The 15711-nt window shown below is 38.0% G+C and overlaps 1 protein-coding gene across 1 annotated transcript in view; it reads left to right on the forward strand.

Annotated features, from left to right (window-relative positions):
- LOC126457130 (replication factor C subunit 4) overlaps positions 1-15711 on the forward strand; it is a 61003-nt gene that overhangs the window by 9293 nt on the left and 35999 nt on the right. The window contains exon 3 of the mRNA XM_050093194.1: positions 7789-7887. Within this exon, the coding sequence (XP_049949151.1) occupies positions 7789-7887 (99 nt within the window). The remainder of the gene's footprint in view (positions 1-7788; positions 7888-15711) is intronic.

A 15711-nucleotide genomic window follows, 5' to 3' on the forward strand; every position in this document is an offset into this window, starting at 1 on the left:
AGAAGTTTTGAACAGAACCATCAGCAGGGGAGGTTATCCCGCCTCTTTTTTTGGACGAAAAAGGCATCATTTTGGAGCATTACATGCCTAGAGGGACCACTGTCACCGGTGAATCATACACAGATTTCCTAAAAAATCATCTGCAGCCAGCAATCAAATCAAAGCGACCTGGATTGCTGTCAACAGGTGTCCTTTTGCAACATAAGAATGCAAAGCCCTACACTGCCCGTACAACAGTTGCAGCAATCACAGACCTGCCCCAAGTGATTTCCATATGTTTAGACCACTCAAAGATGCAATGGGAGGAAAGAAGTTCTGTTCTGATGAAGAGGTACGCCACGCGGTGCATGAGTGGTTGCGCGGACTACCAAAAGAATTTTTTTCTAAAGGAATTTATGCACTTTGAAAGCACTGGAGGACTTGCATTCAGCATGGGGGAGATTATGTTGAAAAGTGATACAGCTTTGTACCGCTTCTGCACAATAAATAATATTTTAAAAAATATTTAAGATTTTCATTTGACTCTCCCTCATACATCCGTACTCGGCAAATCACTGTGAAGTACATTACAAAGAGTACTTACTGTTGTTCCAGTTATTAGGGCTTCTTCCAGCTCCATTCATGTATGGAGCACAAGAAGAATGACTGTTTAACACTATTTCTTGAAGCTTTGTAAGTAGGATTTCATGGGTGCATCTGTCTTGACATGTCTGCCAATTCAGTTTCATCAGCATCTCCCTATCTAGTCCTATGCATGGTCAAGTATTCATAAATCTGAGCTACAATTCTTCTACGTACTCCTCTCCAAAGCTGAATGTTTTGAATTCCTTATTGAGGGGCAACACTATTGTCTCTTTATCTGGTTTGCTGAATTTGTAAATCTTCTACATATTTTAGTTGCCATTTTTACTTTGGTATTGGTACAACTGTTTCATGGTCACTAATACTAATTTCAGTGTGGCCTTACTCAGAGGTCAGGTCTTTGGTATCAGATCCAGTATATTTCCATAATGAGTGGTCTTCTGGACAATCTGTTCAAGTTGGTTACCAAAGGAGGTAATCAGTAATGTTTCACAGGCCATCTTGTCACACCTTCCACTTAAAAGATGGTATATTTTCAGATTGATTGTTGGATGATTTAAAGTCACCTCCAATGATGACAATGTGGTTTGAGAATTTTTATACTAGTGAACTTAAGTTTTCTCTAAAGATTTTGGTTACGTCTGATGGTGAGTCTGTTGGTTGATGGGAGAATCCTATTATAATTTTATGTACATCCGTGGTACTGGGTCTTGCCCAGGTAGTTTCACATTCAATTTCAGTTTCCATCTTGGTGGATATGAGTTTCTTGTCTATTGCAACAAATACGCCCCTATTTACCATTAGGCTATCATTTTGATATCCACCTAAAATTTTCCCAAGTATCTCATTGTTATCAATTTTGGGTTTTAACTATATTTCTGTACACAGTATAATATTAGGCTCTACAGGTTCTTCGGAGTGTTTTAAACTCTGGCACTAAATTGTCAATGCTTTGATAGTTAAGCACTAGGATTTTAATACTCTCACCTGTAGGTGGCATTTCTATGGATATTAAACTGACACTTCCTGGTTCCCTATTGTTATCGTAATCAGGATGGGATGGTGAATGACCTTAAAAAACCTGTGACCTAAGTTCAGGAAGTTGCAGACTACTATGTCACAGAATCTTTGAAGTCTCTGGTTCAATCCTCACACTCAACTCAGAACCAGGGGCCATGATCAGTTTGGGGGGTCAGTGCTACAAACTGTGAACTTCATTGAAACTGTTGGTGCAAGATTGCTCTTCTCAACCTTTTGTGCCAGCCACTGGAATGAGCCACTGATCCAAGTATGACCTCAGAGACCAGAGGAGAGGCGTCATTTGTTCCTACATGTTCCGTCAATGGATGCCACTGGTATAGACTCTTCAACATATTGAGTGAGACCGTCAGGCATACACACTGGGTGCATGTCGTGTTCCTTTGCATTCCTTGCTGACATTTCCCAAAAAGGTACCATATGCATCATATGATGATTAACAATCCCTACCATTCTGCATTTGCCGCCTCTTGCCTCCAACAGATGAAGTGTCACTGGCTCAATTCTGAGTTCTCCCTAGTCCCCGTCTCCCCTGTATAGTGCACCTAACTGTACCACTGACATGCCACTCACAGTCAAGTGAATGAGTAATGACAGATCTTCTGATACTTCCTGTAGAGGAGGCAGGATCTGCAGGAGAGAATAGTATTTGAAGCACCTGGTATCGGGTACACGGCTCTCAGTAGTTCTCCTAACACATTCATTTGCGGCAGCTTTCAATTGTTTGACAGTGGAAGGGTAATATCCAACTGCCTGCAAATGTCATTTAACTCATCCCGTGTTGGAGAACAGCATTCACATCAGGCTGCAATGTGGCTATTGCAGTGGTTTACAAAACAATAAACAAATAACTTTAAAATAAACCTGCTGATTCTCTTCCAATTTCTGGATCTATTAAGGTAAAAGAAGAACTGAAGGAATTAGTAGGTAGAATGAGATTTTTGTTAAGGCAACAGAAAAACATGGGGTAGAAGTTAATATCCTGAAACGTTTTTGAGGTTATAGGTATTAAAAAACTCAAGAATATTGCTAACACTAGGATGACAGAAGGACTCGAAATGACGTGTCATATGTTTTTCTTGAGTGACCTATCCAATTTTGTTACTTGGAACTTAAATTTTTTTCTCCTCTAATGATGAAGTATTAGAATTTACAAAATATTTATATTTTCACACACATTTCCTTCAAAATACCTAGAACAGTGGAAGGGGTCAATTTGACGCCACTGTTATTTCTCTTCTGAATGTATGTAAATAGTCCAACAACAAAGCAGCAACATACAGCAATCATGCAGAATTGTTACTGCTTACTGTTGCATCATACCACCCGATCTGCCATAGTTTATACTGTAGTGAAAGCGATCAGTTTTTGATAAAATAATTTAATTGGATAAATAAAAAATCTATGCACCAAGCAATGGCAAAACACACGCATAAAAGAAGGTTATAATTAGGCAAGCTTTCAGACCTAGTGGCTGCTTCTTCAGGCAGAAGGGTTGAAGGGGAAAGAAAAGGGGTGAAGGAAAAGAACTGGAGAGGTCTAGGAAAAGGGGTAGATTTTGGGAAAGTCACCAAGAACTGTGGGTTAGGGGAGACATATCAGACGGGATGAGAAGGAAAGACTAATTGTTGGGGACCGCATCAGAGGAGACTTGAAAACCTGAGAGCTTAAAGGTGGAAGACAGGGTAATATGCAAGACAGAGATTACTGATTAAACATCGTATATGAGTTAATAAGAGTGAAATTCTAAGTGCATTGTATGTAACAGAGCTGGGAGGGTGGTGGTGAAAAACAGATGGATAAGACAATGAAAGATGGAGAAAATCGGAGTGAAGAAAAGAGTAGTTATTGTGAAGAAATGCAGAGACTGAAGAAATTAACGTAAATTATGGCCAGGTGGATGGTGACAACCAAGGACATCTTGTAGAGCTAGTTCCAATGTGCAGAGGTCTGATAGACTGATGTCTGGGGGAAGAATCCAGATGGCATGTGTGGTGAAACAGGTACCAAGGTCACACTTGTCATGTTGTAGAGCATGCTCTGCAACAGGATATTGTGTGTTGCCAGTATACACCCTCTGGCTATGCCCATTCATCCTAATTGATAATTTGGTGGTAGTCATGGCGATGTAAAAGGCCAAACAGTGTTTACATAAGGGCTGGTACATGATGTGTCGTTTCACAGGTGGCCCTCCCTTTTTCCAGTTACAGGGCTGGTGTAGGTGGTGGTAGGAGGGTGTATAGGGCAAGTCTTGCAGCGGGGATGGTCACAGGAGTAGGAGCCATGTGCTAGGGTGATGGGTGCAGAAGGAGCATAGGATATGACAAGAATATTGGGGAGATTGGGATGGGCGACAAAAAGTTATTCTAGGTGTGGTGGGCAAAATCTCAGACAGAATGGATTTCATTTCAGGGCTTTATTGTAAGAAATCATGGCTTTGTTGAAGTAGCTGATTAATACATTCCATACCAGGATAATACTGAGTGACCAGTGGTGTGCTCTGAAGTTTTCTTTGGCGGAACCAGGGTTAGATGTGATGGTCTGGGAAATATGCTTTTAAACTAGGCTGGTGGGGTAGTTACATACAGTGAAGGCGAGATGAGAATGGTGGTACACTGCTGTAAAGAATCTGCATCGGAACAAATACATTTGCCTCTAATGCCAAGGCTGTATTGAAGGGAATGTTTGACGTGGAAAGGATGGCAGCTGTCAAAATGTAAGTACTGTTGTTTGTTAGTAGGTTTAATGTGGACAGAAATGTGTAACTGGTCTTACGTGAGGATGAGATCTACATCAAGGAAAGTAGCACAGGATTTGGAATAGGACCATGTGAAATTTAATTGGGAGAAGGTATTAAGAGATTTCAGAAATTTAGCAGTCGGCCCTACCATGAGTCCATATAGTAAAGATGTCGTCAGCCCCTGGTTTGGTTTAGATACATTGATGGCATCTTTACCATATGGACTTGTGGCGAGGCTGGCCTATTAAAATTCACGTTCAGAATGCTCATTAACATGAATCCTTTTCCAAAAAATATCACATTACGAACTTTACCAAACTTTTCACATGTAACAAAGGTGTAAAACTTGAAGGCAGTTTATAGAATGTGTGTTGCAGCTGTTCTAAAACAGTTTTACTGCTGTGACCTCCAGTGCGTTAGTAATGCACAGTCAAATTTGTAGTTTACAACTAGTTTGATTCTGTAGTAATACAGCAGAAGAACTGGACGAAGTATATCATGATGAGTCGCGACAAAAGGCACACTTTTTTGTGCTTTCTTGAATTTTTCTGACTTGGGTGCACTTCCTATTCACCAGGATTTTTGATATTATCTTCCCCACAGAGTATCAGTAAAATAACAAAAAATATCAGATTTAATTTGAGTACCTTCAGAATATCTCACTGCTTCTTTGTATTGTCATTATTTTTTAGGGCCTTATATGCTCACATTGCAAAAATCAAATCCTAGTTTCAGGTAATTTACAGCATGGTCTTCCCAATGAAAATTGTTGAAATGAGCTTGCAGAAAGTACTTTTTTTTTTTGTAAAAGTGGGCTGAAAATACCACTACTACAGGTATATAGATGATACCATCATTTTAATCAAAGGCACTAAAGATGACATCAGTGAGTTGAGCAAGTTATTCAACAACTCCCATGAAAACGCAAAATTCACAGTTGAACACCAAACAGATGACAGTGTAAATTTCTTAGACCTTAGCATTAGAATAAAGGATAACAGAAATTCATCGGAAGCCTACCACAAAACATACTACAATCCACAACTACTCTTGTCACCCCACGGCACACAAAATGGCAGCATTCCAGTACAAGATCAATAGAGCTGCCCAACTACCACTCCCTGAAGACAAATGTGATCAAGAAATTAAAATAATAAAACAAACAGCTATTGCAAATGGTTATAACTGCTCCATAGTCGACACCCTAAAACACTCAATAACGGCAAAGCAATCAAAACACAAAAAGAGAAAAGCATCTTCCATACAATCCCCTTTCTAGGTAACATATCAGAGTGCCAATGTCTTCAAACGAACAGGCATAAGCATATCCTTTACCACAGACAACAAGATTGGACAGAAGTTACCCCACATCATCAGCACACAAAGCCTACTTCATCACACAGGTGTTTACAGAATTGAATGTTTGGACTGTGACTGCTTCTACATAGGGCAGACAGGCAGATCATTTGAAATTAGATTCAAAGAACACATGGCAGCACTAAAAAACAAAAATTACCACACATCAGCAATAGCCACCCACCTACAGGAAACAAAACACCATGTTAACATCAAGTGTATCAGCATCTTACACATCAAACCATCTCTTTTCATCAAAGTTTGTGAAGTTCTCTCTCTCTCTCTCTCTCTCTCTCTCTCTCTCTCTCTCTCTCTCTCTCTCTCTCTCTCCCCCCCCCTCCCCTCTCCCTCTCCCTCTCACATTCTTTTTCTATCCTTCTCCCTCTGATTCCAGCCTTTCATTTCTACCTGTGAATCATAACCAAAATTGTTATTTGTGTGTCATTTTACCACTGTAGCCAATATGATTATAGTACTTAAAGTTTGTAACATTTCACCTGATTGTATAAACGAGTATCAAGTGTAAGCTATTTTAGCTTGTCAAAATCGGATTTATATACCACCTGAAGTATTTATTCCAACGCATGTATTCGACATCTCAAAACAATTGCCAAAATCCTTTAAAATGTGTTCTCTAGTAATGTTGCTACGATGTAGATTCTTTGTACTTTGTGATAATGTTTTCTCTTCTGCTATACAATCCTTGTGCCAATAGTTTCCAGACGCCATATTTGTTTACGAAATATGGCAGTATACATGTGATGTGCTACGACAGTGAAAGGAACTTGTGACCACTGGATGTACTCTATTTCACTTATTTTATGTTTACCGTTAGAGATATGTTAAAAAAACTTTTTTGTCAAAAGAAACCCAAAACCTTGTTTTGAAATAGTGTTTTGTTTCTCCACTAGACAGTGCCCCAAGTTCCTTCAAAATATCGTCTCTCACACACACACACACACACACACACACAAACCCAAATGTCGTACTAACAAATGTAAATTCACCTGCCGATGGAAGTTTAAAACTTTGAAACATGTAGTAGAGATAAACAGTGACTGGTAACAGTAAACTTGTTGTTTCGTCTAATGAAAATACCCATTTTTGACATTTTTACAAAACTCATCAACTTTGCTCTTAATTTGTAAACCATAGGAAAACAATAGGAGAATTAAATTTTGTATTTTAAGATCTTGTGATGATAAGTTATCACAAGCAAAGTTTCAGGTTTAGAACATACTTTCTTCATGGTTTTTCAAACACTTGGTTTTTTGGCCGAATTTGCTTCACACTAGTTGTATGAAAATTGTTATCAGTTATACGAAAATTGAAATCATAAGTACACTGTTGAAAGTGCACTATAGGGCCAAACTAATGACTATATTTCCACAAGCATTAAACTGTTGATGGTGAAACCTCAACAGTGGCTATTGGGAGCATCTGCCAATGTTCACACAAAATTTCATTAAAATACATGGTGATCATGCAGGAAACTTTAGACACTTGGCATGGAATGACCCATTTTCCTGTATACGTTAACAACTGTAAAAACAAATTGTACATCATTTACTGAATGACCTTTGAATAGTTGTACTTAAATGACATACTCTGTAATAAAACAGAGCTTCTGTTGTCAAAATAGTGTCATAGCCCTCTTACAGGTTTTTAGAAAAATTAAGGACAACATGGAGTGCTTTATTATAAAAGTTAGAGAGCCTAACCTGAGGCCTGCCAAGGGTCTCCATGGGGCCACTGATGCACACAGACTCATTACACTCTGATAGGATATTTATGGCAACATGACAAAATTTTAAGACACATACTGGGTCCTGCTTACCTAGATAATGACAGCAGTAGTGTTTGGCAGCTTTCTGCTCCCCTTTAAATGTGGCTTCAAGGGCAAAATTAGTAAGTTATTGTATACCAGTAAATTTTAAAACCACTTTGGAAGCATAGTTTAAACTTTTAAAAGTTCATAGTGACTACGGAACCTAATGTGAGGAATGTGATTTTTGGAAATTATTTTGTCATGCATGTTCAACACCATTTTCTGATATTTTTGTTCTGCATAGGATTCTGGAGCTGAATGCATCTGACGAACGAGGTATTCAAGTCATTAGAGATAAAGTGAAAACTTTTGCTCAACTAACAGCAAGTGGCACTCGCCCTGAGTAAGTACTATCATTCAGATCTAGATAAGACATTTGGATACTGTAGTAGTAGTAGTAGTAGTAGTAGTAGTAGGAGTCAAATAAAAACAAGACAGGTGGAAAAATTAAGTAGACTTATTATTTCAAAAGTGATTGTCATAATTATTTGTATGTTTATCCCACTGCGATGCAAGATGGTCAGTGCCTTTGTAGAAAAATGTTTGTGGTTGCCTATGGAACCATGATTGTACCCGTGTGTGCACCTCTTTGTCCCAAGGAAATCTAAGGCCATGAATGTCTTGCTTCTGGGCTCCAGAATTATGAGAATTGCATGGGGAGAGATTGGGGCTGTATAGCGAATGTGTGACGGCATCCCAGCGAAACTTGGGCAGTGTAGTCGAAACGACCTTGACTTTACACACTTCTTATATTAATTGCTTTTAAATATTTTACAGTAATATTGTGCAGAAATACAGTGTTCATGTTTTAACAGGCATGTTTTATGTGATTGGGTGCATCTGTTGCTAATCTTTGTTTGTAAAATTGGATCAGCTTGAAGCTTCTCCATTTTAATGATAGTAGTGCTTTCAGTTTGTGTGAAAAGATGCTGTATTCTTTTCTTAGTCTCTTACAGTGATGAGAATCTGTGTTCAAAAATACTTTTTTAATGTGCAATTGTGAATTTTTACCTCACGAATCACTTGATATTGTACATGCTACCAAAGATGAGGCCAGTAATGTAGGCTTGTCAGGTGGTGCTAGATTTTGTTGTTGCTGTGATGGATTTGATTTGCTGGCTGAGCTGGATAGATTGACAGTTGAAACTTTTGAAGCGTAGAGGGGAGCAGTTTCTTCAACGCTCAAGGACTGTCCAGTGTCTAACGAAGAAATACCAGACATTAAATGGTCGGTTTCAGGTTCTACTTTCAAATCAAAAAGTACATTATGGGTGCGCATTTCTGCTAGGGACTGGATACATGTGCTGCTAAAGTTTCTATTTTTTTTAGAAGGAAATTGGGGTTCTGATTTTGTCAAAAACATTTAAGTAATTTTTTTTGTTTGTTATTTATCTTCAACCTTCAAACTCTAACAAGAAGTGATTAGATGTCACATGAGATTTTTAAGTGAACTGGAATTCCCCTGGGCTGTTTGAGGCCTTTGTATAGTGAAAATATGGTTCTGCAGTACTTATATAATGGTGGAAGCAGCCTTTTGAATTATAAGTATGATTTCAGTGTTCATTTGTTTGCTCTCCATGACACAAATTATTTATGAATCAAATTGGTTTGTAAAAGAAGACCAAGATCTCCAGAATCACTCTTCTTTTTAAATGTGACGTACTAATGAAGCCTTTTTATTTTGTTCAGACCTACCTTTGTTATTTCTAACTTGTTTCTGTTTGTGAGGAACTGTAGACAGTCATTTCATTCTGTCCTTATAATCTGATGAATTAACCAGATTTTGGGGGGGGGGGGGGCATGATAATGCTCTTCAAATTTCTTGTGTTCTTGCTAGATCATTTGGCCAAAGTGCTAACGCAAAGGTAAATTTGAATATGTGCGAAAAACTGAATCTTTTAACAGTGAGAAATAGTAAATCGGAGCACCAAACAGAGAGAACTCCAGGCAGTTGCAGGTCTGTTGCATGTGTCTCCCCATCTGAGATTGGGAGATTCCTGCATCTGTTAATCATGGTCTGTGTGCACATGTCAGAAGTATGAGTAACTTTAATACAGGTGCATGTGGCTCCTTGCCTCTTTGTGCAATGACCACATGCACTTGGTCACCATGGAAAGTTGCTCAGGTATAAATGCACCTTAACAAAGAGAGAGAGAGAGAAACTGAGATGATATCCACTTGCAAGATTAGTTGTGAAGCCCATCACATTTGTTTATAAACTTGAATCCACTTGGAATCGAACTCGTGCATCCCATGTGATAGGTGAGCAAACTAACTCGGAGCTATGCTACTTGTTAATAAATCAACCGTACTCTTGTGTATTAAAGATGGTCTGAAAACCTCAAAGTCGATTTTCTCAATATTTTTTGAGAGTTGCATCAAACTACTTGGGAAGACTGATATTTAAGTTTTGAACTTCACATACCATAAATATAAGAAATTACAAAAATCCATTTGGTATGTGGTCTCCTTGTTACGAGTCATATGGAAGGGAATGTAAGATTAAAAAGCAGTGGTGGGGAAAGTGAAAGGAACACCTAAATTTGTTGCTGGAGTTGTGGGAAACAGTGATGTCTGTGACAAGAAATTTACAGACAAGATGGTACTGTGATAAATTCAAGCTTACTGCTCTCATTATCATGAAACCTGTTGTGTAAATAACATTAGGGTAGACCATGTTATAATTCTGCTGCTACCATCATATGCCTCATGTAGGGACCATTAGACCAAGGTAGATTAGGGAGCATATAGAGGCATATAGATAGTCATTTTTTCCTAGCTCAATATTTAATGGAATAGGACAGGAATTTGTTAAAATTGTATGAAGTACGCTCAGCAAGTTTCTTTACTGTGGCTTGTAGGCTATTTTTTTAGATGTAGAACTCTCACACTTCACAAAGGAAAGGTGTCATTGTGTATGAAGAAGGAAACTCTTTTTACCTAGCCCTTTGAGTCTGCTTGTTAACAATGCTGTACCATCTTACTTTTTTCTGACATTTCCTTTTTTCATGCAATTATTTCAGGAAATTAACAGATACTAGTATGTCATATTGTTGCGTATCAATTTTCTCCCTGTCTTTGCAGTGTTTACAGTGCTGAAACTTAACGATCTTCTGTTCCTCTCACGTAAGTAATCTGTTGTTAAGTAATTGTCATTTTCTGTGTGCACCCCTCTCTGCATTATTTTGATCTGTTTTGATTCGATATATACTTGCTGAAAGGGCCTGTAACTCCTACAGGGCTTATCCCTCACTTTTCAGGGATTTTATCCCAGATGTATATGGTAGGACGGAAATCAAATACATCCTTCAGGTCAAAACATAACTAGAGCTTCTGTGCTTACGTTGGATAGCTTCAAACTGCATTTGTCAAATGTTGTAAAGTCATACAGTTACTAAGTGGGAGACAAACTTTCAAGCAATTTTATATGTGACTGTTAAGGGATCGTCACCAGCTTGATCATTGCTATAAACAGCATAACTTCGTTGAAGGGACGGCGTTGTGTAACTGACTCTGTATCAGTTTACTATGTAAATGCAAAGGTGCACTCAACCACAGCATTTTGTTATTGTTTGTTATGTTTCTCTGTATGATGGAAAGCAGGTCTTAAATCAAGGCTTCAGTTGATGAAAGTGTTCATGTTTCGCACTGCACCAATCTTCAATCCTTTGCAAGTTTTCCTGCATTTAGTTATAATTTTCTGTTACTGCAGCCCCCTTATAGGCAACAGCATCATCCATACAAATAACATCATGGAGCTTTCAACACTTAATTTACTCGATGTTTCATTATTTTGTAGTTATGCAAAATTTACACATTTTTTATGGTTTTGAATTCTTTCAGCTTCATGTTCATTTCAAGAATTGAAAATTTGCTTTTCTTGCTCTTAACAGCAGGTGTGCTGAATGAAGAATACAGAAGACTTCTTTGTTTGTTGATGACTTTATGATTTACTTCTCCTCCTCCTCCTCCTCCTCCTCCTCCTCCTATCTAGCATCAACATCTTGCCAATTACAGTTGATCCTTCAGACGGAATTAATGTGCACAATATACAGTTTCTGAATTTGACATGGATGAAACAATGTGTGTTCATTTTAATTGTATCCACCAAATTTTAAGTGAACCGGAACTATGTTTTAATGACACCAGTCTCAGTTTTAATCTGTCGGGCAGGCTCATGGGTCTCATGTGATCAAAGGCTCATTTGGTTACCATACTTGTAGGACTTGAGTAAGGGCACTTAAAGCTTTAGGCAGCTTAATGCGTCTCAATAGAAAGGTCCAGACTGGAAGCAGTTCTAGTCTACAACAATGTGTAAAGCATTTATCTGATCTCATGTAGATTATGCTTGTACTGTTTGTTACTTATCTTGAACTACATATCAAAAGATGCTGGATGTAGTACACAATAAAAGAACAAGACTGGCAACAGGAACTAGCCTCTGTGCTGGAGCTAGTGAACCACCACTTTCTATCCGATGACGGCTCAAACTATGCTACAACTTTTTAAAGCTATATAAGCCAAAGGATGTCCAGCATTCACCACTGTTGATCACATTTCAGCCAAGCCAGATGGCTAAAGAAGTCATCTGGGTTGGCCTGACAAATCTGCACATTTCCACTGATGCCGAAAATGATTTATTGCATGATACTCCACATCATAAATGGGCAGTGCCATTTTGGTTTGGGTGCTCCAGCAGGATACTGTATGCTGTAGGGAGTGGTTTTCAGTGTACCACGACTGCAGACATATGCTCACAAACATAGGATTACTTTTTCTTTTTTGAGGTGGTAATAAAAACTTCATAACTAAACCTTGTGGGTAACCGTTCCATTGTTTTCCCAGACAGTATCCTAAGATTTAGCAGCTACCGGTATATTATGTTTTTTTGATGCTGAGCTGTACATGATCCTGATGACTTTCATCTGCTTGTACTTATAGAGTGCACTGCAAACCAGCCGGAGAATGTAACCAGCAGCAGAGAATACTGTCAAGAACATCCAAGATACCCTGCTTTCTCTGCGGAAGCAGGGAAAGAATTTGTCATTCCATTATATATCAGAGCATGCTGGAATTTGTGGTAATGAGCAGCCAAGCATGCCTGTGATGATAATTCAGTAACATCCTGCATTATCCCTTGGGGTCAGATATGTCTCTGGATAGAATAATTGCTGTGGGCATGTGGGGAGAGTGGTCAGAAACAAGTGAAAATAAAGCTCATACACTGAAATTGACCACCCAACTGTGGCATACCTTAGTCCGATTTGTCAGACAAAATGAGATCATTTTAACTCATTTCATATAAAGCATTGCCCTTAAACTCACAGTTCCATCATGGATTGTGAAGGGCCTTGAGAATATGATGCAGTGGTACCATTACAACAGTGTATTATATTTTAACTGAAAATAGATTGTATATGGATCACAGGGCATTAAAAGGTTTGGCTGGAGAGATGCCCTCTTGTTTTAAATGATGACTGGCTGGGTGTAACGTGGATATTTAAAAAAAATTCTGAGGGGTCAGAACACACCCTCAAATTGTTAAGGAGCAGATTTTAACATTTGAGTGTCTGGATACATTCTGTGCTTGAGTATGCTTGGTGACACACACACACACACACACACACACACACACACACACACACACACTTATACTTTGTTTTAATATAATTATCATTGTGCCATTTCATACCAACTGCAGACTGAATGAAACTTTGTACAAATGTCCTGTGCAAAACTTTACCTCAAGATGAACAAAATTAACGGTTTTGTAATGCTTTCCGTAGAGAGATGCAAAATGTTGGATGAACTCTGATAGTTATTGCCAATTTTAAGAAGGCTTAATTATTGAAACTAGTAGTAATATAAAGTGGATATTTGGATAAGAAGCACAACTTTTAGTGCTCGGCACACTGTTAAAATTTGAAGACTAAGTCATTCACAATTTTTGCATCGTATGAGGTCAAAGTTGGGGAAGAAACAACTGCTACAATTTTTCAATAATTTTGTGACTAATTTTTGACATATTATATTGAGTGTCCTTTAGTAGTGCCACAGATAAATTAATTATTATCAGTTCTACCAATCTGCAGCAGTTATTCATGAGTATTCTTGGAGGTATTTATGTGAAACAATGTCATAAAATTTTTTTATTGTACTTGTGCATGATTTGATGTCATATTGCTATATTATCTGTAATTTTGTGTCATTAGAAAGAGCAGGGGTTTTGTTTGTTCTGGAGACCCTCTAAGTGAAGTTAAATATGAGCTTGAAAATACTACAGTTGTACATTCATGAACCAATACACTAACAATCACATTATGTATAAGAAACTTAATAATATTTGAGTAATAGTTAGAAATATGGCAATGCAAAGTCCTGGTAGGATGTAAATAATTTAGACTCTAGCTTGAAAAAGGAGTCATTGGAAAGCCTGCAAAGTTTTCAGTCTTGTTCATGTGCCAAGCAATGACTCAACGTCTTTACTAATCGATTAGCTATTACAGTTGCTCCTAAATTATTTATGTATAGTAGTTACATTCTTTAACTGGACAAGAGAGTAAAACTTATAGCAAAAGTTCTTGTAAAAAAATGCTCAACACCCTACAGACATTTTCATTCCAGCTAAATTTGTTGCTCTCCTGAAAAGCCTTAACATTGCTTTTTATATTATCAAAAAGGACTTTTTTCTTCTTATCGCTAGGCAGTGCTGCCTAATGTTTACACTTCCTAGTCTTGTAGCATTCTGTTTGGAACTGTAAATTTGGTGACACATGGTATTGACCAACTTTTTGGGGTGAGTGTTAACATTTACAAATCTCAGCACTTGAAGGTACTCAGTTTTTCTTCCACTCACTAAATAGGTCATCATAATCGGCGTAACATAGGCATTACTGAGCATTAGAATTGTGCCATACAAATGTATCTGGCTTAAACCCACAAGAAACAGCAGTCTGCATACAAATTTCACTTTGCATGTGTGAAACTTTATGCTTTTATTAAACTTGTTGATTTTATTTTGAGGATGACATTTTAGAGGAGAATGACACAGATTTGGCGAGCTTGAATTGACAATTTATGCCATTACAATTTTTTCATCACCATGAGCATGAGGCCTTTTGGAAAGACAAGAGTGCAGCAAGTTTCTTGTGAACTCACTCTGACATAACTTGTACATTTGTGAGCTTTTTTAATTCAGCTGCTCTTTATAAAACAAGAACCCATTTTAATAAATGATTTGTTTTTGCAAAAGGCTTATAGCATTACTTTTGAATGAAATGAAACAAGTAAAACAAGGCTTTATGCTAGAAGCAGGTCATTTAATCTATTTGTAGGCTACAACCTGAGTGTAATTTTGGTAGACTTTGTTGATAAAGGTGGAATTCATTTAGGGACGCCAGTCGTTTTTTTACAACTACTGCAACAGGACTGATGATACTCTGTACTGACCAAAGAGCCAATTGAACAAGCTAGGAAGTCAGCAACAACATCTGGATCATTTGTCATTAACAGTATAAAATTAGACCTCTTGTGCTACGACATCTCAAAGCTGCTTACTAAATGAAACAAGAGGGTATCTTTTTTGCAGGCATTGTGCCATCGGACTCAAAAATTACCAATTTCTTGGTTATAATTCGAAAAGGAGAGCATGCTACCACTCACTTTTAGATGATCTGTACAAATATACTTTAAGAGCTGGACTCTTCCACACTTGTCATTTTCCCGACGCACACTCAACATGTGATATGATTTAATCATTAGTGGCAACCAACATAACAAACAGGCTGCTATAAAAAACAAAAATATAGTACAAAATGATTAATGGAAGATCTCATATAAAGATGTGAAACAAATACTAACAAAGAGATAGAGGGGCTGGCCAGTACTTACCTCAGCTCAGTACAGCCGATAGTTACACAAAGCAGAACAGAAAATTTACGTTCCTAGCTTTCGGAACTTTGTTCCTTCGTCAAGGAGGAGAGATGGGAAAGAAAAGGAAGAAGGGAAAGTGGATTCAGTTACTCACAACCCAGGTTAGGAAGCAACAGGGAAAGGTAAACAGGAAGGGTAGCCTTTTTTTTTTTTTGGTTGAGGTGTCGGAGAGTTGACGCAGTCCTTCTGCCACATAGTCCACACGCTCAAGTACCACAGTTGTGGAGCCTTTATC

This window comes from Schistocerca serialis, chromosome 2 (genome assembly GCF_023864345.2).
Source record: "Schistocerca serialis cubense isolate TAMUIC-IGC-003099 chromosome 2, iqSchSeri2.2, whole genome shotgun sequence".
Classification (NCBI taxonomy): Eukaryota; Metazoa; Arthropoda; class Insecta; order Orthoptera; family Acrididae; genus Schistocerca; species Schistocerca serialis.